Raw genomic sequence first — 25,787 nt, forward strand, 5'->3', positions numbered from 1 at the left:
CAGCCGCTTGTTTCCTGGAGGTAAAAGCTTGTAAGACCGCTGGTAAATACACCCAGAAGAGAGCATATCCTCTGAGATAAAGGGGAGTAAAAGCAAGAGAAAATGATAGAGGGATGTTGCAAATTCCTTTTGGCTTTTTTTTGGATTCCTGATAGAATATTCTGTGTATGTGTCAGGACTCTTTTTTTAAAAAAAAATTTATATTATAAACTACGTTGTTGGCTATCTTTAAGACCTCCCATTTTGCCAACCCTTAATCTCCTGCCAGTCACTGAGATCATCTAAAAGTGCTGAGAGGCTGACCCCTCATCCACAGTTTCTGAAATCAGGGCAAGATCTTTGCAGTTGTAGCACATTTCTGAGGCCAGCTAATACCCTCAAAACAATCTGCAGGTCTCTGATAATGGCTTGTAAAATCTTTCATCTTGACATAAGCTGGCATATGCTGAGTGGCTCTGCATGTTTATCTTAAAGCAACAAAAGCAGGGCCAAAACATGTAAGGTAATCACATCAAAGACCTCTGCTCAACTCCAGTGTTAGATCCTGTTTTCTTTCTAATCAGCCGTTGACCGTGTGGGCATTATGTGCATCGGAAATTAGTTTACGAAATGTTGCTAGAGTATGTTGGGAGAAGCAAATTGGGTCTTTGCTCCTGAGAAATGTTGCGGAAGAAAATAAGCTTTGTAAAGCAAGACCTAAATTAGTCCTACCTTTGATGACTTATTCTTGAATAACCAGCTTAATACTGGCATGAATAATGACACAAAACCGATCTATAAAATATCTCTCCACCAGCGTCTTCCACTTATTTCACCCGCCACACCCAAATGGAGCCAGGCAGCATGTTTATGTGGACTTTACTTTCTGTATTATGTCTTTGCTTTCATCTTTTGACACCCTAAAAAGGAGCTTATCTTGAAAATGTGCTCTCTTGCCTCTTTCTCATCTACAGGGCAGAAGAATAATCAAGCCTCCAACCTTCCTTTAATGAAAACAGAGTGTACTGAGGTTCGGTACGGATGTTGCCAGGCAAAAACTGCAAATTATACTATTCCAGGAAAAAACTCAAACGACCGGCGTCTTAAAAACAAGCCTTTCTTTCCGGTAAATGATGGTAAGCGTCGTATGAACAGAACAAGGGACAAAAGACAGAAACTGTGACAGGCCATGAACCTCCCCTGTTGAGTAATGAAATTAAATGACAGCTCTTGAGCGAGGAAGGGATGCTGAGAGAGAGAGAGCAAGGAAGAGAGGAGTGGGGGGATTTTGTCCAGCCAGGAAATTGAAGCCATCACAAGCAAATTGAGTTCAGGTCCTTTTGGTGGGCAAGAGCAGACCAATCAATTTGGCCTACTACTCAGTGCCTGTCAGCCTCACAGAAGGACACCTTGGCATCCAATAATAGGAGCACAGTAAACAACTGAAGCCCTGGCTCAGTTAGTCTCAGCTAACAGCTACCTATCCCTAGTAATTTTTCATCAAGACAAACACATATATGAAGATAGTGTGCATCATTCTCCAATTTTTTTAAAGTGTCTTTGTATTCATGTGCACGCTAGTTAATGGGTGCCAAATTAAAGGCTGGATCATTTCCACTAATTGTGGTGTCTGTTCATGAAGAGAACAACGCTTTTCACGAGATGAAATAAAAATTATCTTTATATCTCTCTCTTCCTTCAGGACACAAATAAGGTAAACGGAAACCAGACGTAACCTCTGTCAGTAAATAAATCCTATCAAGTCTGTCTAAGTTGGAACCACATTTTAATGAGCCTGGTTTGGCCTTTCCCTTTTGCTAATCTTTGGACAGTGACACAACATTCTTGCTAATTATCTCGATTACACAGCAGGAACACACTACATCACAGTTCTGAGGCAACAGTCGACGAGGGGTGGAATCATACAACCCCAAAGGCCTAATTATCTCTGTTGGTTCCCAATTAATCCATTAAGTTGTTTTGGCTCAGCTGCAAGACCTGAGGCACCATTTTATGTACCAATACAGTGCACCATCAAACAACTGCGGTACGTGAGCTTTTGTTTTGCAGCAATTCACTCTTAATTCTTAATTGCTCTGCCCTCACTTTTACCTTCAATTTGTCCTAACAGATACATCTAGGAAGACATGATGAGATAAATCAATACCCTTTCAACAGAATATTCTCATTTACGGTAATCCAGTATAGCCCACGTTCAATTTAAGGAAATGCATCTTATTGTAGAAGCTAGTGAAGCACTATTGCTTCTCAAGCGTCCTGCCTCTACTGGCTTACAATGATGAAGTTGCCTGGCTTACCATATGTAAAACTGCACTGATCGTATTGATGAGTTGCACAGCAGTCAATAATCGTTTATGTGATAAGCTGCCGGACTCATGAGGGAGGCTGAGAAAAGGCTTCAGGGCCAAGACGGGTTATGAGATTCATGGTGATACAGGCTGTAGACATTAAGTTTGTTTACACGCTGCCAGTGAGCCATTGGAGCCAGTGCTTGTGAATGATTGTTTGAATATTGCAGCTGTCTCTTTAAACTAATATTGGGATTTTCACTCTACATCATTTTTTCTTCTCTTGGTCCTGTCTGTCATCTCCATTTTCCTCACACCAATATTGTCTTTCTCCCCTTGCACTTCTGTCATAAACTGGTAACAAGAGATGATGAGAGGGAAAAGCCAATATACTTTGCTTTTTTTCTCTCTTTCTGTTTTTTTCTCTGACGGCAGTGCTGTGTCTCAGTTGGATTATTATTTGCCAAGTTGTAAGAGAGTCCCAAGTGAGCACATGCAAATTTATAAACACTTATGTACTAGTTTTTCTTAGTCTATGCCATTTAGTTTTCTTTTATATGGATAGGGAACGGAGGTACCCATCTTTACAAAAACAGCTGAGCTTGTGCTACAGCTTATGTAACTTCCAGACATCTTTGTTTTTCTCTCTCTGGGGATTTTATTACTAGATGTGTAATAAGTTATTGCTCGAGGATATTCTTCAACAGCAAATAATATTTTGAGTGCGTATCCATGCCTTGCAAAACACATATTTGTGCCAAACTGAAATTATTACTGAAGGAATGACACCTCTGTATAATAGGGGTATGTGACAAGCCTGCAGTCTTCACCGGGAAGGCTGCATCTCCAGTCTGATTCTCAACCTTAGGTGGCAGGATTCAAATGGGCTGTTTTACTTTGTAATAACATAAAATTACATGAATAATTGAGATCTGCTCAATCTGTCACCTTTTTTTTTTTTTTGTCATAGTCTATAGTTGATATTGTGATTCCTTATTTTAATAGTTTCTTTAAATAATGGTGGGATAAATGTTTGAAGCAGCCTTTTCTTAGATTTGCTTTTCTTTTCTTTTAAATCTGCCAACAAACAAATAAAAAAATCCAAAAAGTACTATAGGACGCATGTAATTTAGTCAGTAGTCAGCGATCATTAACATTGTGCTTGTTTATTGCTTAAAATTCTTCTCAGAAACAAGAATGCTAACCTATTGCTAGAAAAAAATATAGAAAATATAGAAAAGTAGTCAGTGGGCATAGTGGCTAGAGAAGATCAGCTGTTAAGTACAACTATCTACTGCCACAACCTCAGCACCCGTATAAAAGACACTGCCATCACAGGCAAGCCATTTTCCCTCTATGGGAAATCAGGGCATCCTGCCTTAGGCTGTTGGTGTAAATACTTAGAGTACAGAAGCTGCCACTGAGCAGGTCAGGAAAACACGCAGAGAGAAAAAGAAAGGTGACTAAAGAAGAAAACAAAATAAAAGCTGGAACTTGAACAGGAGAAAGAAAGTAAACTTGGTGCTGATAGAATGCAATACATATTTATCCATTTCACACAGTCATCTCACATCTGGTAACAGTAGAGCCACTGGGTACCCAGTACAAGAACAACCTAACTCTGGCATGCATTTAGTGATGTTATTGGGATTCTAAAGTTACAGACCTGTCTTGGTTAGGCTTGTTTAGTTTCAAAAAGAGTTGTTCAGAGTCACCCATATTTTACTGGTGGTATAAGTCAGCAGCACCCCTGCTGCACATTAACTGTGTATCTGGCCAGATTTGGTGGAGAGACACAGCTGAACTGACAGCAGAGACCGTGGTGCTTTCTGTACAGTTGATATTGTTCAGAACTTAGCAGCACAGCAGATATTTTCTGTTTACAGCCAACTGTCAAACCAAGAAACAACAACTTACTCTACTGATCAAACCAGAAATTTCACACCAGGGGGCATTTCCAGCTATAAAGATAAAGTGCAAAGGATTGTATATCAGTGTTAAAGCACAGTATCAGTCATGCTGGGGGCCAAGGAACGTGTATGGAAAACTCTTTTTATTTACATTTGACCAATAGGGAGCACATTAACAATAATCTCCTTTACACTTACAGCCATTTTTTAAAAACATGATCAGAATGAGTTGCCATGGCAACAGTCCTATGCCCCGTTGAACTGCTTAGGTTCATCAAGACTGCTTATACCACCAAAAGTGGGGGAAACTGACAGAGAATTGGTGGCTTGATTCATTTTTGCATGATTTATATTGGACCACAGTTTCTAGGAACAGTCTGTGCATGTGGAACAATCTTAAATTACTGGTCATAGTTGGAGCTGCGGGTCATTGATCCTGATGAGCCAATTTCCATCTGTTCATTTTCTTAACTGCTTACCCAACTTTAGGTTGCCATGTGCAAGTATATAGTATAGCAATGTTTTATCTTATTGTGATAAGCTCAGTCAAACGTAGAACAACTATACCATATTGGTAATGAGTTCTGCCCATTTATCTGGACTCCTAAATGGAAGTCAGAATTTCATAAATATAGTGTATAAATTCAGAAAGCCCTTCACCTCATGATGTCAGATATCACTGTCTATGAAATTATAACAAATATAGCCCTACACAAATTGCTTTATTCTTGTGACTATTTTTTTTTTTAATTTGAGCGTTGTTCATCTGTATTCATGTTTCTTTTTTTAATGTCTTTTGTCAACCGGGGAGATCAAACCTGAGAAGAAAATAGCCCCAAAAATCTAAACATAAAGCAGTAATATAGGGCATATATATAGAAAATTTGCAAAAAACAGTGAGAGGCGTAAGTGAGAGGTATACTCAGGCTAATGCTGCTGCTTGCTGAACTGTAAAATGATAATTATTCTCTATCAGTGTTAGATCATACCTCAGGAAAGGAAAACAAATTATCTCCTTCAAGATCAGCATTAATTTTTATCTACCCACCCTATATACAAATGTATATATGTATAAAGCAGCAGCTGAATGGTTTTCCTTCTGAGAAAGAAATGCAAAACATAGCAGAGAAACTGAGAACTGCTCCTTTTTTGTCACACTCTCCCCCAAAATGCAAACAGGCAGGCGATCACATACAAACAAAAACAAATTATGCACTGCGACACACACTATCCACCACTATGCATTATGCTGGCACCTTGCTTTCACTAGGAACGGTTGGAGGGAAATTACTGGCTGCTTGGCAACAAAACAAATGGAAAAAGGGTCTGGGTGATTCTTTTTTTTTTTTCGGATGATTAGCTGCATCAGAATTATTGTTAGTAACATCATTGGCCATAAAATTAATTATTATGGCTAGAGCTTAATGATATTTCTGTACTGTGAGTTCTTGTCAGATAAAAGAACAAAAAAGTTACTGTAGTTCTAATTTTCTGTAAGTTGTGCTCACCTGAATCCACTGAAAGTATGTAGATACAGAAATCCACCATCCGCTTAGAGGTAAAACTAAGCTCCAAAGTACATTGAATATCATAATTTCACTATTCACATCTATATTTTATAGCCAGAGCACACACTTTGGAAACATTTTGAAGGGTTTTCAGTAAACATGTTAGACGTGTAACATCTTAGTATATACAAGCCCCAATATGTCTAGTGTGTAGGCCCATGTAGCACCATAACGGCTGACACGTACCGCAAGTGCAGGGTGTCGATAAGGATATTTGGTGGCGCTGTCAACACCTTGCCATGGTGCTTCAGTATCAAACATCCCTTCCGTTATCACTTTCTTTCCATTACCAAGTGGCATGAACATCTGCTGCTTTTGGGAGAGGTTGCAAGTTGCCTTCTCAAGTGTTTTAACATGAACAGAGATTACAAAATGTCCTTCTCTCTCTGGAAAAAGCTTTTCTTGGTGTGGCATAAAATTCAGCAAAGGTTTTTCAACTCAGACCATAACTCTAAAAAACCCCAAGTCTGATTACAAAACTGTGCAATAGCCTTTTACTGTTGCACTTTGTTTAAACAGCAGCTATCCCTTCAGATTCCATTTAAGCTGCGTTATCAGACAAGCTTCTCGTTATATTGTAAAACTTCATGGCCCGTCACCAGTTTGGTTACAATTACCTTTTCGCTGACCTGATATGATGGAGTAAACTTTCCAACGAAACTCTACTTGACTGTTTATCTAATCATGTATTCTATTCATTAAAACTGAGATTAAGAAATGAAGATTGAATTTGTTTCAGTGCAATTTATTGTATTGGAAGCAGAAATTGCATTCTCAGAACATAATGTTGTGAAACTTTATGGCTATTATTTTCAGTTAATATGCTGGAATTGATGAACTGACTGTGCAAAAATTATATTAAATGTTTTGTGTTATGTATGTATAGCTACACATGGTTATTAATTATATAAACTAACGAAATCAAGGAACCATTGTGAAATTTAAATTACCAGTTGCCAGTCAACCAGACTGCACTGCATTGATTTACATTTGATCTCTAAAAGCTGGATAATCATGGCTGTGTAAATAGCCATTATTTCCACAGGATAAACACAGATCCAACTAAACAAACGTGTGCTTCCACCTATTTGATGTAATGGACTCACAAATAGGATTTCATGACAAGTAAGAGGGTTGTAGGTTATTATGAATGATAGTGTACATTGTGATAATACTATATTGCGCCTACAAAATAAATCGGTGGTTTTAATGCAACGTTAACATGTTTTACTTGATTTGGATTGTTTGGGTTTTTTTTGGTATCCGTCATTCATTTTATCAGCGCAGTACCACCGAACACCGACTTCACTGTCTACAGCTGAGTGTAGCAGCGAGATCACATGGACTGTAACTCATAAACACATCAAGATTCCCCATTCAGTGCTCAGGGCCTAGCCTGCTCTGCTCTGTAGTTAACTGTCTCTGAGTGTCAAATCCTTCATCCTGATGCAGGAGACACACATAGAGAAGAATTGCTGTGTCTCTCATTTTATGGATTTGGATGTCGGCAGAGGGTAGAGCCGATGAGTGAGTCAGTAGTGGTTAACTTTGTAGCTAATGCTCTGTGGCAGTTGCACAGGTTTCTTCAGCTCAGCTTGAGGCGCATAGGGAAGCTGGTTGAGTTACAACTGTCTCACAGTTCTCACTTAGCCAAGTCAGGTTCTTTAACAGCATACCAAGGTTAGGATGAAAAGGGAGAGGTAGATGTATGGGGAGAGGGGAGTGAAACCTCCTACAGAAAAGAAAGGGCTGCAGTTCGGAGAGGAAAATAAAAGTAGATGAGTCTAAGATGTCCAAATCTAGCCCCAGGTAGAGTTAGATGACATTAATTATGAATGAAATTTCACCCTTCTGAAGAAGCCTTTTCAGGTCAGGTCTTTTTAGTTTAGAGATTTTCCTGCTCTTTTCAGGGACCAAAAATGTTCAGTCATATTGTTTTACTTTATAGCATGCATCAATCTATCCCTCTATCCTAATGGCAATGTCAGTCATTTCATGTATTTATGTCACTGACTACTCATACACATTTACTCTTTTCAATCTTTTTTTATTTAAGTATTAATTAATTCTTATTAGTTATTGTGTAGAGATTGGTTATCGTGTAACCAAGTATTCTGTTTTTTGTTGTCTGATATACATTGTGTGTGTATTTAACATTTGAAAAAGTGGGATTTCCCTCTATCTGTATCTAATAACATATATATTACAGTAAGTATCGTGGTTTCCATATTTACCTAATTAAATGAGAGATCCTTAGTTTGATTATGGGAGGCGACACAAATCCCTTGGGGAGTTTGTGTCAGGAAGGGCCATGTGGTGTAAAAATCTGCCAAATCAAACATTCAGTTTCCACTATTTCACAAGGGGGCGCCACTTGTTTGGGTTTTTTTTAAGTCACGTTCTAAGTAGCTATTGAAACAGCTAGCTGCTCCCATTTGCGTCATCTCAGTTCTTTTACTAGTAAGACTGACTGCATCAGTGTTTTTCATATTAACACTTCTAACCTCTCCATCCAATACCAAGTGCTAACGAGGTGGTGGAGTGACCGGGCTCAGCTAGTGACCAATATGCAGGAAGGTTAGTGCAGAGTCCTGGGTTCGAATCCATTTATGGGAAATTGAATAAGAAACTTTGATATACTTATCAGTTAATCGGACTTGCAAATGTATTTTGTCATAGTTGTATATACAGTTCTTTTTAAGATTCTTGATTTTATTATGTTTTTATGTTAGATTGCTACATGTCATAAATATGGTAGCTTACTCAAAAAAATAGAGCAAAACACTAGTATCTTTCTTTTTTTTCATTTTAAAGAAGCACACACAATGGAGGAGCAGTATTCATGATAACATATGAAAGTGGGATGAGATGTAGTTTATTAGGGAAGTGTTGGCAGATGAAAATCAGACAAATTGGACTTTGGGGGCACAAGCAAGAAGGAGCTTGTCACAGCTCTTGTCATCTGTGAAAGATGACAGGTGAGAGTGTGAGTCTGGTGACAAGCGTGCCGTATGACTAGACTAGATTTATGCTTTTTAGTGGGGAAAAAAGTCCCTTATGTCAGTTAGACAGTAAACGGATAAACAAACATGCAATCTATGTACAGGATCCATAAATCTTTATAAGATCAGTTAGGCTAGAAAGAGTCAAAATGATGGACTGCGCTAATAATCACATGCTAAGCTTGTGTTCTGTAAATGAAAAAGAGAGAGCACAGTGCTGATAGACAATACAAACACACACTCACATGCACTCACATACATGCCCGCTTTTCCAAGCTTGCAATTTGGGAAATGGGTCAGATGTGACTTAGATTTATGTATCTTTGTGTTTTTTCTTTGTGCGCTCGTGTGCTTGTGGTAAGCTAAAAAGTGAGGGAGTGACTGAGCACGCTTTATTGTGGATGTGGCAGAATGCAGATGTTTCTCAGAACTGCCTAGCTATGATTTAATGATGAAAAGCAGAAGGCAGCAGACTTAGACTCTGGAGAGGCAGCGGGAGCAGACTACGTCAATATTAGAGTCAGAATCAAAGACGGGGGAGATTGTGATTTATTTGTCACTTTTTATTTGAGTGTTACTTACAGAAACACGTTTGGGAACTCTTTTTATCTCTGTGTCTTTCATCTTTTTTAAGCAGTTCGAAAAGCTTGTTTTTGACTGTGTTTATGTCATCAAAATAGAGCAATGCCTGACTGCGACTGTGATGCATTTTATGGATGAGCCCAAAGGAAATCCGAACGTTACGTTGACAGGAGGCAGTGTCTATCAGCTGCTAATATGTCACTTGATTTGATGTTTTGCGAAATGCTACAGCTTGTCAGGATTGTGGATGAACACCGTGGGGAACAGAGTATGATGCACGAATGTACTTTTTTCAGAACACAATAAAATATCAAACAAGGACATGCATTTTTTTCTATTTGAGGGTTAGAAAAACTCAGGTTTGTCATTTTGTCATGTCAGGAAGAGTTAAAGTCAGCAATAGCAGCACAAAGGTGTGAGATAGAGGGGATAAAATAGAAAAAAGGGGGGAAAAAAATCAATCAACACTCGCTGTGGAACACAGAAGGGCAAACACTTCAGTGGCTTTTTGTTGATATTAAAAAAAATAAAGTTTTTCCCAAGGTGACCAGCAGATGGCAGAGCACCTTTGGGCTCTAAGGCCTGAGCAAGAGTGAGAGAGTAGGGCAGGCAGAGAAAGAGATCTTTTCGGAGTTTTGCTTTCCTGGTTGACTGATCTCCCTCAGTGGTCTGATTGTGAGAACGGACTCGTGGGAAGTGTTCTCTCACCGCAGGTGTCAGACTGCTGTTAGATAAGATTATTTGCGGTAGTGAGGAGGTTGCATTATTTGTGTGTGCATGTGTGTACGCACGCATGTTTGTCTGTGTGCGCATGCACCACTTCTCGGTGTGTGCTTCTTCTCATTAAATGTCTGCCTGATAGAAATGTAGTGCTACATTGTGTTCGGTTGGAACACAGTACAACACAGAAGTTGTTTTTGACTTGCACACTGAGCTCCATATGGTCAAACTCAGGAGGAGAAAGACAGGGAAGCGAAGAGAAAGCCTGTGCTCCGTGTCATAAGCCCTATATCCCTGTTTGTTTTCTGTTTTACAAAACCAAAAGTTATAATGCTTTTGTGTTCTGTGGGATTCAGGCGTTAGTGTGGAGTGATTCTGATAGTGATTTTAACAAAAAAGATAAAGTGTGCCTTGAAAAATCATGCTACGGTACTTTTACAGTACGCTGTGTGTGTGACTCCCGACTGTGCCAAAAAGAAAAATAATAAAAACAGAATAAACTAAGTGCTTAGCTTGCATTTAGTCTTTAAGAGGCAACAGCAATTGAGATCAATGAAACTGCTGTCGAGCTTTCCAATAACTAATAGTGTTAATAACGATTTTAATACTCACGTGTGTTGGCCCACTTCAAAGAAAACACTAAAGGCAGACAGATTGGTTTTGGAATACAAAACTTCACATTTATGCTTTTTAAGAAACACGTATAAAGTTGGAGCTGGTGTCAAATGAGACATTTATGGTCCCCTGGCAGTTTTTATTTTCCCTTTACTTAATATTGTGCTTTCTGTGAAGACCCTTGGGCAAATGCTATTCCTGTTCATTTGCTGGCTTGCTGGAATTTAAACCTTCCAGCAGCAAAGTGCTGCTAGTTGCTTTGTGTTTGTTAAAGTGAGTGTGTTTGGTCAGGCAAATTATAAAAACAAGCGGATAACAAGGGTTAGCAGGCGTGATAAGCCATAATATCTTGTAAACTGGCAGCGGGGATAGTTTAAGCTGGTCTTATGCTAATATTACTACAAGTGACTGTCAGCAACAGAGAAATACAAACATCTTCAAACATGCTTAAACCTACGAATAAACATATGCAAAAACACAAGCAAAAACATCCACAGAATCACTGTGGTAGTGCAGTTGAATCCTAAAATGTTACACATTTATATATTCCTTTGCTCGTAACAATATTTTTTTAATTGACTTTTTTAAAGAAGTCTAAATCATTTTACGGTGTATGTAGAATTATTTCTTTACACTGAACTTCTCCACTTTGTCCAAACAGAGCCTAGAATCTTTTCAAGGTCCCACCAGTGTCTGACAGCACACACTACCATTATCCCAATTAATTATAAACCATTTCTTCTCTGCTAGAAGTCAGAATCAAAGGAAATAACATCTCTAGAGTACTGTTCTATTAAATAATTTCATGCACTTGTCATATATACAAGTAGACAACTTTGTAATATTACATTTGTCATGTCATATAGTGCAATTAATATAAAATGTAGATTGCTATTCGCTATTCTGGGCTTTGGATAATAGCAGACATTGTTTCCAGTATGGATTTGGCTTTTTATTCACCCAATCAATTAATAATTAAACTACATTCATGTCTAGTTTGATGCCACATAAATCACTTTATAAAACTGTAATGCATTTATATAAGCTGCATGTGACTTTGTTGTGAAATATACAGTGTTTCCATAACTCTGACAAGAACTGGTAGGAAAACTGCCAGTGTTAGTTTTCCTGGCTGGACACTCTCAGGGCTGCCAACAAATAGATTGCTACCTTGCCTAAGGCCAACTTCTTTGGCATTAGCAGCAATAAAAACATATGCAGACACTGTTAATTAAGTGCAGACACACTACACCTGCCATCTTCCATCACTTTTCTCTTTCGCTGGCTTCATTTTCTTTATAAAGTGTTTTTCAGGCTTCATAGACATAGCGTGTCTCCCCAAATGTGAAACTGATAGCGCTATATTACCATATCATTATACATTAGCTTTCACAGAAACAAACAATGCAATGAATTCCTTTAGAAAGGTCCTCTCCCTGTTATCTTCATTCAAAAGGCCAGATCTGATCATCGGCCGTTTTTAAATTACTGACAATGACATTTACCCAGTTTTACCTGCAGTTTTACAAGGCATTTACAGCCAGTCATACTTTCACTTGCAATTGTCATTGGAGAATATGAGTTAATTGTTCAAACCATCCATCCATCATTATTAAATTTTCACACCGTATTTAAATATGAAGCCAGTTTTTGTGCTAGTGTCCTGGGTCTAACTGCAAATCCCCAACCCCCCACCATGCAACCCTCCCTCCCCCTTTATTCCCTTTCTTTAGTCTTCCTTTTTGTTTAATTGAATGTTGCATGCTTTTGGAGCAGTTCTAAAATATATAATGAGGTCATTTGCATTAGACTGCAGATTGGGTGACCTTTGCTTTTGCCAATAATTACTGTAAAACTCGTCTCTGTCTGTCATCACCAAGGATGTGGCAGGGACCTCTCTGTGCTCACGAAAGGTTAGCTGGAGGCTTGCGTCTGGACTTATGAAAAAGCCTGAGGAAAATGTCATTAGAGCAAGGGAAAAGACACTCAGAATTAACAATTGGAAATTCAATCAGGATGGCTTTAAGGATGGCATGTGTGTGAGTGTATATGTGTTTGTGTGTATGTGCAAGACATAGTCCCAGGAAAACTTGTGTTTTCCTTTCCTAGTGAGACTGCAGAATGTGATAGGAAGGGCACCCTGGGGGTGACTTCTGTTAGCTCCACAGGCCCCTTTGACTTTGCTAGCACCAAACAAATTAACAACACAAACTAAACAATCAGCCTGTAAAAGTCCCTGCAGTAGAATTGACAAACATGATAGGATTTTGCCTCCAGTATTTTATTGTCCCTTTCCAGTTATGTAATACTTTAATGAAAACAGTTTTTTTTTTTTTTTTCAAAAGTCACATTTTACACTTTTCACTTTGATGAATTTTTCTTACAGTGCTCGTTGTTTATTTGCATGAAGTTAATGGTTGTCATTGTGCAGTGAAACGTGACTTTATTTACAGTGTGTAAACTCTTTTCCCATCAATATCTGGGCTTAAGTCAAAATAGACGTTTTATTCGACAATTCTTCTCAGTCGGCGGTGATGATATATATTACATTTTACATTGTTCAGGCAAAATGAATTCACACTGCAGTCCTGATCAGCACTCAGTGTGCAAAAGCAGCATGCTTGAGCTTGTTCAGCTCAGTGTCAAATAAAACTGTAAATAAAAAAGAAAAAATTAAATTAAGGGGGCAGAGCAGAGCACTAACATCAGAGGCTCTGTTTTGTGCTCTTGGTTCTAGTCACAGCGGCGCGTCACGTTTCACCTGCCGGATGGCTCCCAGGAGAGCTGCAGTGACAGCGGTCTGGGGGACCACGAGCCTGTAGGCAGTGGCTCCCTCCTCACACAACCTCTCCCTCTGGTGCAGGCGCAGGACGACTTCTACGAGCAGGCCTCCCCTGATAAGAGGACTGAAGCTGATGGAAACTCCGATCCCAACTCTGGTAAGTTGAATTATATTCTTTCTAACACACATGCATAGTTTGGATTTCTTTATGTAACTTTAAATCTACCATTCTTCTTCTTCTTTTTTCAAACTCTGTAAGCTTAAATCACCATTGGTGGAATTGTGACACAGCTGCAACATGTTCACTTTGACTCAATTTGGTGGACATTGTGCGCATAGTAATTGTGTCTTTTCTTTCAAATCCAATATGATTTTATTCATTTTTCTACTTATTGTATGCAGGATGGTGAAATCAGAACATTCATTGTCTACAGGTTGAAGAAAATGAAAACGTTTCATATCTGGCTTTGAGGGATGACTAAAACCTCTTGAAAAGAGATAATAAATTCTCATGAAAAGCAACATCTGTCTCCATAATGGACTCAACACACCAAAAATCATTTAATTTAGAGTTATTTGATTGCTCAAGTAGGTTTCTAGTGGATACATGAGCAGGTCATTCATTTCTCAGTTAATCATCCAGACTTGTTCATTCCTCCCAGGAGCAAACCTGGGCCTCCCATAGGCTCCTCACCTATTTGTGAAACTCATTTGATTTATTTAGAGATGATTTCCCAGTTGGAAGCCTTGTTCTCAGCTGAAGATGTTAACTTCCCACTATTTCTGGTGGGGATGTACATCTCCGACCCAGTTTTCTCATTTTATCATTAAGAGGTGAGGCGTGCGCAAAGATCAAGCGCATCGCCTCAAGGTCGATGCCAGCTTGCCTGCTGAGGGTGGAGCAGCTAGCACCGCATAAATACAAGTGCAGTGAGTAAACTGTGGGTGCATATGATTTAAAACAGATTTAACTTAGCAGATGCACTCACAGTTGGCAAATGTATTCAGTGAGCTTTGTGTAGGCCTACCCACTCACTATCTTCAGAAACAACCCATTCTCATTCCCAGAGACTTTAAATACTGCAATTTTGTCAGAGCTGCTGGCATCTCTGAGATATGCGCAAGTGTCCTTTGGAGTTGCTACACCAGTTATAGCGATATTTGATGCTGGGCACAAATGTTCCTACAGTATGCAAAAACGGTAAAAAGGTCCACAAAGCTTGGTTTGAAAAACTGGTGAAGGCATAGCTACGATTCATCTCTTGTTGTTTCACACACTGTTTGTAGTTATATTTTTTTTTAGTTAAATTTGGTTTGAATTCACTGTTTAATTTGTTTTTTTTTCTTCTTTGGTTAAGTTTATTGTTGTCTGTACTCAGTGAAATTCACTTGTTGGGATGACAGCTAAAATAACTGTTGGTAATGTAGTGACTTATAGTAACTTCATGCCAAGCACCTCAAGAAATGTCAGAGTGGAGTGAAGAATGCTGTTAACTGATACGTGACCGACATAGACATATAAGAGGATCACCTATTAGCAACAAGGAATCATATCAACTTCAAAACAAGTGATTACCAAATAGATTATTGGTGAACAGGGCTTTAGGTTATTCCATACTCAAAGTCAATAACAACTTTAAAAGTATTTAAACCAATCAAGAGCCTAATCAAGTGGTTTGGTTTCCAGAGCGCAACCAGTCAAACACTATTTTTAAAACCCAAATTCATACAGTAGAAGAATTATAAGAGAAAATTAATTAAAACAGTTTCAGTCAACAGTCAACATCCTTAAATGTCGACTGTCTAATTAAACAACGTACTCAGTGGTCCAGCAAATTTACACTACCTTTGAACCACATTACATATCTTGTATTGACATCAGGGGACAATGTTCATGAATTCATTGGAATCTCAAAAGCATAGAGATGGATGATCAGAGGCAAAACAAATTTACAGTGTTGCATTATATGAATGTGGGATTTTCAAATGTCATGAACTATTGGCTAATGAAAGCATTTCATTCTATGGCAGGTCAGAAATTTATGCTATTTGTTCAACTGGTATTTAACCTGCATAACAATTAATGAATAATGAGCTGTACGTATCTCACACCTTTCGTCCTACTGTCTATAAATACAAATAAGGCTATGGATATGTTTACATAATTTGGTGCCCAGAGACAGATAATCTCTAACTGCCTTGGCTTTCTGAAGCTCCAAAAATAAAAGAAATAAACAATTAAATAAAGCAAAGTTGTATAAATAAAATAAAATAATATTAATTTCATTCTGTTAGTAGTATTTTACAGGTGAGATACAATGTAAAATGCTAATTTTAGAAGCAGCACCTCAAAGAAGGCCTCATCCATTAAACATGACTTACTAGCTTAAATATTTGTAGTTTTTCAGCACACTGCATCATTTTTGTCCTTAATCAGCAGCCTTCTCTTTTGTTAGTGTTGTTTGCCTGTCAACAAACTATTAACAGTGACAGCAGTGGTCTTTGATCATTGACCTGCTTCTTGGCAGGATAATGATTTTATGTCCTGTGTATGAGCGATATGTTACCTGCTGTGGCACTCTCTAACACGTGAACTCAGTGGACCCAGGTTAACTAGTTTTGAGTAAGTCTCTGTCAGACTTAAAAAGCCTCACACTGTTTTCCTACTAGCTGTACAATATGAGTCATTCTGTTGACAAAGGCAAACAGTATCTAAAAGGTGTTTGACACTTTTGTCTTCTAAGCTCCAAAGTCTCTTCTAACGCTATTGAAAATAACCCCATTCAGTGCAACATTTTAAATGCCGACCTTGACAGTAGGTGGTCTTTCCATGTGGCTTTGTTCAAGATTTGACAATAATATTACTTGTGCCTTGTTTTCTAAAATGTTAAGACCATTCAAAAGAACTTCAAGAATCAAAATGACAAAGTGACATGAATTATTAAATTATTACAAGTCTCCAGTTGTCGTTTTGCAAGCAGAATATTGAAAAATGATTTTTTTTTAAGTAATACAGGAAAGTATTAATAGTTATATATAGATTGCGGCTTTTATCTAAATTACAGAAATACAGTGTGCATACTACAGGGTATCTGAACACTTCCCTTTTCCTTTTTTTATGAACAACATAAAGACTCTCTTTGTAAGTTGGAAAATTTTCCTTAGTTTCACTATGATGAAAACAACTTTTTTTAAAAACAACAAAGAACCCCCCAAGAAATTAGACAGGAAAGAGGAGGCAAAAAGAAACAATAACAGATGGATGGTAATCAGGGATGTAGCAGTTTCAGTCAGCAATATAGTTTTTTGATATAAAAAAGAGAAAAAACCTCACAGTAATCTATGAGCCAGTGCTACATAAGCAAATGTAGTTAAATCTTAAGACCTTGCAGGGCCCTGTTTGCCACCAATGATTGATTTTAAAGGTTAGGAGTGTTTTTTGGAGCTTTTTTTATATATATGAAAGCTGTTGTATTTTCTCAAAACAACACTTACAAACAAGTCCACATGGAGTTCTGTTAATGCTGTTGAGGAGGAGGATGAATTGATTGAAACTAACCTATAACACTGAATACTCCATAGAGTAGTTCTGGATATTAAAATATATAAAATTTAACATACGACACAAATGACACAGTAGAACGATCAGCTTGATTGCATAGCAGGAAAGAAACACATTTTGCAGTCAGCAGTGACAGCCTTCAGCCTTTGGCATTTTATGTTCGTGGGTGGAAGTAAGTTTCAGAGTAAACTTTGTGAAATCTAATTTGATCAATTTAGCTGGTGCTCGGCGTATCCTTATGCACACATTAAGCCATTTTGTTATTAAATTAATGTTACTGTATTCAGATCACTTGATAAATGGACATTGAAAAAAGAAAATAACCGCCAATTTAAGCATACAACTGTGAAATAAAAACAGAACAAACAAACAAAACAAAACACATAATTAGGATAGAGAGTAGATGAATTATAGAGTATTAAACCTACAGGCAAAATTCTCTCTACTCTGATTTAAAGGAGTACAAACAAAAACATGTAAGCATAAACATCATGTTGCCAAAATCCACTACTCTGCACTCCCCCTCATGATAGTGTTTGCAGTCATCATTTCAAAAGCTCTGAAATCTGTGAGACTGATGTCTGTGTAATGCAAATAAAACAGCCCACTCATCTAACAAATTAGTTCTGAATCAGACTTTTTAAGTGCATTAATAGCACCCAGTAAATGTAAAACTATCATTTTTTTTCATATTATTGGATCTATTTCCAAACCAATATCATGTATATCTGCTGGTAAATACTCTCTCAAAAGTCATTACATAATTTCACATAAAAATGAACCTGGTTCTTTGGGCATATTTTATTTAGTAAGGTATTTGTTTAATTAAGTTTGATATGATACATTTGATCCATGTTCTGATCCACAACTAGAAAGGAATTGCCCTAAAATTATCATTTAAAGCTTATCAGTAGTTCATGTATCTTATTATGTCACTTGTATTGTAATCAAGAATTTTTTACTCCTGAACTGGCTCAATACAAGAAACTCAATACGTTCATTAGTCATTCCAGTTACTGTTGTTTTGAGCTTCGACTCCAGATGTAGAGTAGCAGAAATGGAAGATCCTGGGGAGTTTTTAATGAAGAAGTTTTAATTTGTTAGGTTATGTGAACTGTTTTTAATGCATCTGCCATCCGTAATTTACAATGCTTTAGAAACAGTAGGATAATTAAACGTTTGAATTACACATAAGCGCAGAGGTTCTTTATGGTTATTTTGCTTTAGTCTTAGACTTAGATTTAACCAGTGGATCTGTAATGTGTAATTATGGTTCGCTCGTGCGCATTATCACAGACATTATTGCAGATGGAGCAGATACCTGGAGCCTTGGGATGGATGCAAAGGGCAAAGAAATAGCTGTCAGTGTAGGCTCCTAATCTTACAGATTATTGAGTTGGTAAGAATTGTTCAGTAATCTCTATTTCGACTGTCTGGCAGTAATGCCGTATCACATGTCAGATATTTAAAATAGAATGCGAGCAAAATGCAAGTAATAAAAGTTTGAACATATTTTAAAGAGATTTCAGAGGTTTACATACAGCGATCAAAATATTATGGAACACAAACATGCAAAATTTTGCTCTGAGCAGGAAAATGGTGGGCGAGTGTGTTCATTCTTTGCCTCTGAGATTGCAGTGCACCGCTAGATTGGCATCTCCATGTCCTGTACTGAGGCATTCCTCCTACTGTGGCCACGGTAGTGCGTGAAGAGTCAGCAAGATACCAATCTGTTGCAATTTAGGAAATAACCTCAGCACACCCTCGGGAAATACCAGTTTGTGCAGGGACACTGTGTTCTGCGCCATGGCTGGCAAAGTTCATAGAGTTAATATACAAGTTGCATGTGGACTGAAAACATTTGAGTCTTTTATTTCCTATGAGAAAGAGTTTCTAAGAGTGTCTAAAAAGTGTTTTGGAGGCACACGAGAAATCGCCAGAGATGTGAGAAATAGGTTTACTATTTTACCTTAATGTGCATTTAGGTAATAGAGCCCAGGAGCATTTCTAACGTTCATGTTTCATCATAGTTTATATTTTAAAGAATGAACTTTACTGAGTAAAACTATTGACTTGAAATTAAAGTTTCTCTCTTTATTAGGTTACACTAATAAAAACTAATGCAATAAACGATAAGGGGGGGGGGGGATGGTCTTCATGTCCCTGTGCAATTGTAAAGTCATTCTCAACAGTTCCTACAAAACAAACACAAGAAATCAGCTGCAGTACTTGAATGTCTATAGAAAGTTCTTTTCATTACTAGGCTTTTGTGGTCTTCCACACTGGATGTGCATGGATGAGGCTCCCTAGACTGCAAAGAAGCTGAAATAATACATGATTGGAGAGTGCCCAGAATAAACAGAGAAACAAGTGGGGTGAGCTAGATTAACCAACCATTATTGACTAAAGTGCTACATAAATTATTTAAAAACATTGGAGACAAGAAATATAGAGCAGTAAGACAAAAAAGATCACTTGCACAATCACGCATACAGAAATACACACACACACACACACAAAGTCAAAGGCCAATAGATATAGACTGTGAGATGAAATCTGAATGAAGTTGTTGGAGTGGGTGGAACTGATGTAATGAGAAAGGTTGTTTTTCTGCTCCAGCAACAATCCTTAAGCTTAAAATATAGACAATAAAACAGCCAAGAGTCGCATGTCTGATGACCTTAGCGTTCTACGGAACAAATGGGATCAAAACAAACAGAAATGTAATAAATCAGTCTCACAAACAACAACAGAATCTTTAAGTAGTTTCTGATTTGTCCGAGGACAATCTCAGACGTTGAGGAAAGCCAACAAAGTGAGTGATGAGATGAAGCTGTGCCAGCTGGGTAGTCTACCTGATGTTTATCAGAAGACTTTCCTGAGACATAGTGTATATCCAAGTGAGCATGCATGAATAATTTCTTTTAAGTCAGAAGCCGATGGAGAAACACATGCATATTTAAAATATATAAACAGATAGAAATATCAGTTACCCTAAGGAATTCCTTTCTGTGCATTTAAAAATAACATGTAATATATGATAATACCACTGTGTGCAAATTACATTGTATATTATTATTATTATTATTAGTAGTAGTAGTATTACATCTCTGTTAGTTAGCAAAATCTAGAGCTCATCCTATAATAGAATGACACCGGATGCATTGACTATGGATTCTTATATCATGCCATTGTTGAACTGTTAGTTTGATGTTATACAACATAACAAACATATACCATATGGGGGAGTTACACATAGAAAAGAATATTGAAAGACTGTGGAAGTGGAACTGGATTGTAAAGTGGGAAGGATTCCCACCAAAATAGGTGTCTCCAGGACCACTTTTTCATTGCGACACTCACATACACAAAGACAGGTTCACAGAGTGACAACAGTACTAGCCACACTGTGTTGTTGATAATTTTCTTGGTGGCAGCAGGTTTGTGTGGCTGTGCAATGACTTATACTAAATATAGAGTACTTCTAACAAGCAAAAGTGTGCTCATACAGTTTAGAAGAGCACACTCCCATTGGCAGCTTTATCTGATCATGTGCAGTGTGGGTGTAAATCTTTAAATCTGTGGTTAAATACATTTTAAAGTGAAATTATTTTTTAAATTTAATTTTGCATTCTATTGGTTCTGTTGGATAAAGACCAATCAATGTTCTTAAATGCTCATCCAATTCAGGCCCGGTGGGAGTCTTTCCCAGTCATAGGGCAACAAAGGATAGGTTGCTAAACTATTGCAAGGCTACACATACAGAAAGACATATGATATATGACCAATTTAGAATCACCAGTTAACCTAACCAAAGTAAAATTAATTGAAAGAAATCCAATATTGGAGGAATTCCATATCATAGGTTGCTTTGCTTTGTTCTTGGCTTGCTCATCCATTGAGCTTATACAGCATCTCCGATACTGACACAGTGGCAGACAAAAGTGCACCATGACATGTAACCATTCAATTCAATGGGCTACCTATGAATTAATGAATGAATGAATGAATCAAAAAAGAAATAAAAATAAAAATAGTGTGGGTTCCTCTGAACATTTTGTTCTTGGCTTGAGCATTTAATTTGATTGGGTTAATAAAGCATTTTTTTTATCTGTTATATACTTTAAACATAGACTTTACTTGCAGTCTAAACAGATGTTTAGAACCATGCTGAAATTCATGAGCTGTGATGGAGCAATTATCATCATCAGTGACATTATAAATGAAGTAAGGAACACTCTCTTTTTTAATAATAAATAAATACACAATACATAATACATCAAAGCTGATTTTTTAAAATTAGGAAATTGCAGTATATTGGTAAGAATATCATACAACTAAGGATCATTGTTTTCTGACATGGATAAACAAGTTAACAAGCTGCAAGTAACATGTTTAACTTTAAATGAGAAACATTCATTTATCAGCTGACAACATATTTACAAAAACAAGAGTTGTGTGTGACAAGGGTTTAATAAACCTAATAACTGTGATCATTAGATTGTGGTCAAACAACACTTAGAACAATGCAGAACAGTATTTGTCATAAAGAAGTTTGTCAAGTGAGTTTAGCATTCTGAAAAATCATTGTCACTGATTATTGAGGTTTCTTGTTTGACGCCATGCAGACATTGCTCAAAAATGGTTCACTGTATTGGAGGTGATACACCAATGGATGTATCCTGTAAGGAAACGTGAGCATTCCCTGACTGGTTGGCAATGGTTCCTGGAGGTTCCTGGCTGTCACTGGTTGAAATCGGTTGGACAAGCAGTGCTGCACCAGAAACCTCCTTATGATTGCTAGCAGATTGCTGTAGCAGCTTTTTCAGCTTTGTCTGAAAATACTCGCTAACTATTAGTCCAGCTTTACTAAAATCTGATCAAGTGTGAGACATATTGGAAATGGAGAAGTCCCCCAACTCCATGCGAACTATGGGTGACTGCAGCAGTATGATGGAAACCAAAGCAATCACAAGGAGTTTCTTGCCAACCACTTGGGAAATACACTTTTGTTTTTTGTTATTTGCAAGGAGGTCACTGATTGGTCTGTAGGCCTGCATAAATGGGACTTCAACAATCCTTTTCCCAGCAACTGTCATCAGTCTCCAGAATAGTTGAGAAAAACTATTTTTTCCTTCGTTACCAGTGTTTGGCAGATGGCTGTCTCTAGACCTTATTTACTTGATCCCACATTGTCACATATCCAAAATGGTGGGCAAGTTAATGTCACCTGATTATTGGTTACATGTCTGCAAAACCATAGTATATGTTATTGTGCTTAAGATTACAACAAACAAACCATACTATGTGCTTTACATACTACAGCAAGTGATCATTCTATTCACAAAATAACAAATGATGTTTAGGACCCTAGTGGAAACTGCATCCCTACAACTTTCTTTGTGGTGGTTAGCACTGACACTTTACAGCAAGAAGTTCTGAATCCAGTCTGGGCCTCTTTTGCCATTCACATGTTCTCTGGAGGTTAATTGGTGATTCTAATTTGACCATAGACGTGAATGGTTGTCTGTCTCTGTGCTAGTCCTGCAACAGATTGGCAACCTGTTCAAGGTGTACCCTGCCTATAGCCCCATGACATCTGAGATAGGTTTGCAGGAAGATGAAGCCTAACATACAAGAAATGGATAGATGGATTGATGGTTCATATTGAAAAATGCTTATATTTATTTGCTGTATGGTTGATCGTTAGCTGAAGTGTATATTTGAAATGTTTGAAGATTAATGAGCTTAACAGAAACATGAGGAACACAATACTCAAATGCAAGATTGTTATGTCGTCTACAGTGACTGTGAAACTACATTAACCATTAGTCATTGATGAGCAGGAAATGATGACTAACTCCTTTGTTCAAGTATCCTGTTCCATTGCATTCCACCCTGCTTTCTCTAAAACATCAAAGCATCTTTTCAAGCCCCAAATCCATCAAGTATCACTACCCCTATTTGATTCCCAATTTGGAAAGAAGAAAATATTTCATTAAATATTTTCAATTTTTCTTCAAATATTTTTTGTTACTGTGAAATATCATATTTCTATTTTGTTAATCCCCAACACATGTCTGGCCATTAGGATTAGGTAATATAATTTTGTTTAATTTTCTTGTTGGCTATTTAGTTCCTCTCAGTATCATGTAAATATGCTTCAGGCAAAAAAGCTGTCACAATTCCATGTTTTTGTAATTCTTAGTGCCAAATTTCTGGTGCTATATTTCAAAATCCATTCCAACTATGTCTCTACTGCAAAAACAATTGCCATCTTCTTCACTGCATTTTACTTTTGTCAGTGACAACAACAAGACACCAGGCTTCTTGTGACTGAACACGTTTAAGATCACGTTTAATTCTTCACACAAAAACAGAGTTGATTTACTTTGAATGTATTGTATTTTCTTTTTCTACTGCTTTACTGTAGTTGAGTGTGGCAGTATAAAATAGCTTTGGAATACATACAGTAGAAACTACAAGTGGGAAGTTTCTGTATACTACTGTGTATAATTATTGAATTTCAACACGTTATGGCAACATTCAGATAGTAAAGTCGGAATTTGACAACATAATAACATTGATCTATCCGGTCTTATCAATCATTTAGGCTGCTGGTGGTGGTATTCTGGTGTGGGGGATATGTTCTTGGGGACATGTTCTTGGCATGTTCATTTGTTCATAAGTTCTGGAAGTTCATAAGTTTCAGTGTCACATGTTTTTTCTGATGGCTTCTTCCAGCAGGACGAGTGATTTCTTGAACACGGCAGTCAGTTCACACAACTCAAATGGCGATCTCAATTCAGTAGACTACTTTTGGGATGTGGCAAAACTGGTCATGCAGCCAACTAACCTGCTGGATCCATATGACGGTGTCACTCTGGACCATAATCTCTGAGGAAAACTTTCACCACCTTGTTGAATCACCTGATATAAGCAGGGTGTACCTAATAAAGTGCCTGATAAGTTAATGCAGCTTCGCAATTAGAAGTAAAATACTAACATATTCACAAATAAAATGAGACAGAGATAACTAATGAGAAAAAAATGTAGCTTGGTAGTGAAACTATACAAGACATGAACTATGTATAATTGTTTCTTAGCATTACGGGAAGCAGCTGGTAACTGCTGTGAGATGTTTTGAATCATGCTGGTATAAAGAAGACAAATTGTGAATTTCCCCTGAAAGCAGAGAGTAGTAGATTTGGGCTCTTGATGCTACCAGGGCTTCACTGACATTAAATATCACATATTTATCTTTCAAAAATACTGAGATATTACTAAATAATTTTAACACAGCATGTAAACTGTAGAATCTGACATAATACCGATATAGTTAACCATTCAGACATAGATTTTACAGTAAATCATATAATACGGTATGTTTGGAGAGAGGAAGACAGTTAGGGCAAAGAGATAAAAATACCAAAGATCATTATGTATTTTAATTATGATGACTTCTTCTTAGTGCTGGGGTAAAATGTGTTTAAGGCTTGTGAATAAAATATCACTTTGTGCTTCAAAGCGGTGGAAAAGTCTGTCATCTTTTCTTTGTTCATTTCGATTCACAGCAACGTGATGTACAGTATCATTACAAGTTTCCATGTCTGGGCAATTAAATTGATTACCATATCACAGTATGGCCTTTTCCTAGACTTCTGAGGTGAAGTAAGAGTGTCCTCTTGCAGGTTTATCCTTGGAAATTGGATACCTTCCATGTTGAGTAATATTCCATTATTTTATATTCTGTGGAAGAAGGGAAGTGAAGGTCATTGCATTGAAATGGTAAGCACATATGACAAGACTGCAACATTAATTTTTAGTGATGTTCCATCTTCTGGCTCTCACAGGTAAACAAACAAAAAACATACTTTCTTGGTTTGGGGATTTGACTACAAGGGTGATTCGTGTCAGAAAGGTTGGCCTATTATAGGGATAGAGAATGTCAGTTTACCTGTCTCCCAGGCTCTTCCAGCAATCTCTTATAGTATATTCCATATTTAATTCTATTCATGCATCATTTTCTTATACTCTGTGTCTCTAAGACAGTAGCAGTCTCTTACAAAAACTGTTTTCCTTGTCATGAAATTAATAAATGATCACAAAACAAAAAATGAGAGCAACACATGAACTGCCTTAGTACCTTGGTACCATTGCGTGACCCTCTAGAAGGTTTTTTAGTACCCTGAGGCCTCCACACGTGTTTTGATTGCACCATCAGACATATGTTGCAAGGATATTGCCAGGTCTATAACTGTCTGATTTTTTAGTGTTGCACTTGTATTCATAATTCATGACATAACACATTGAATTGCTAATTTGTATAGTAATCCAGTGCTTTACTACACAAATTAGAAGAATTTTAAAACACCCTCTCGACTGAATAAGAATAATAGTCTGCTCGGTGTATTAGTCTACTGATACACTGAACTCTTTGCCAGCAGCTTTGTTGTTTCTGTAGTACAGATGCTCAGCAATTGACTATCCAGGATGAACAAATAGCAGGCTGTCACTCAGTCTGGCAGCCGTCCGACCACCTCAGTCACAGACAGCCAGTGATGCTATTGAGATGGTGGGATGCCAAAAACAGTAGATGGCTGTCACAGATCTTTTGACTACATCTCTATATTACAGTGACAGATCTAGAGTATCTATTTACATATCATTTAACTCAGTTAAAAAGACAGTTTTCTAAATCATTCAGCTTGATTCTGTCTAGGTCATATCAAGTTTACTTTAGAGTTTGATTTTAGCT

The 25,787-nt window shown here is 37.5% G+C and overlaps 1 protein-coding gene across 2 annotated transcripts in view; it reads left to right on the plus strand.

Annotated features, from left to right (window-relative positions):
* Window positions 1-25,787, plus strand: part of LOC116311709 (protocadherin-9) — a 194,506-nt gene that overhangs the window by 125,778 nt on the left and 42,941 nt on the right. Inside the window, exon 4 of one of the 2 annotated variants that reach the window (XM_039609231.1) lies at window positions 13,423-13,624. In XM_039609231.1, coding sequence (XP_039465165.1) covers window positions 13,423-13,624 — 202 coding nt within the window. The remainder of the gene's footprint in view (window positions 1-13,422; window positions 13,625-25,787) is intronic. The other variant, XM_039609232.1, reaches the window with a different exon arrangement.

The sequence above is a fragment of the Oreochromis aureus genome, linkage group 1, assembly GCF_013358895.1.
Source record: "Oreochromis aureus strain Israel breed Guangdong linkage group 1, ZZ_aureus, whole genome shotgun sequence".
Taxonomy (NCBI): domain Eukaryota; kingdom Metazoa; phylum Chordata; class Actinopteri; order Cichliformes; family Cichlidae; genus Oreochromis; species Oreochromis aureus.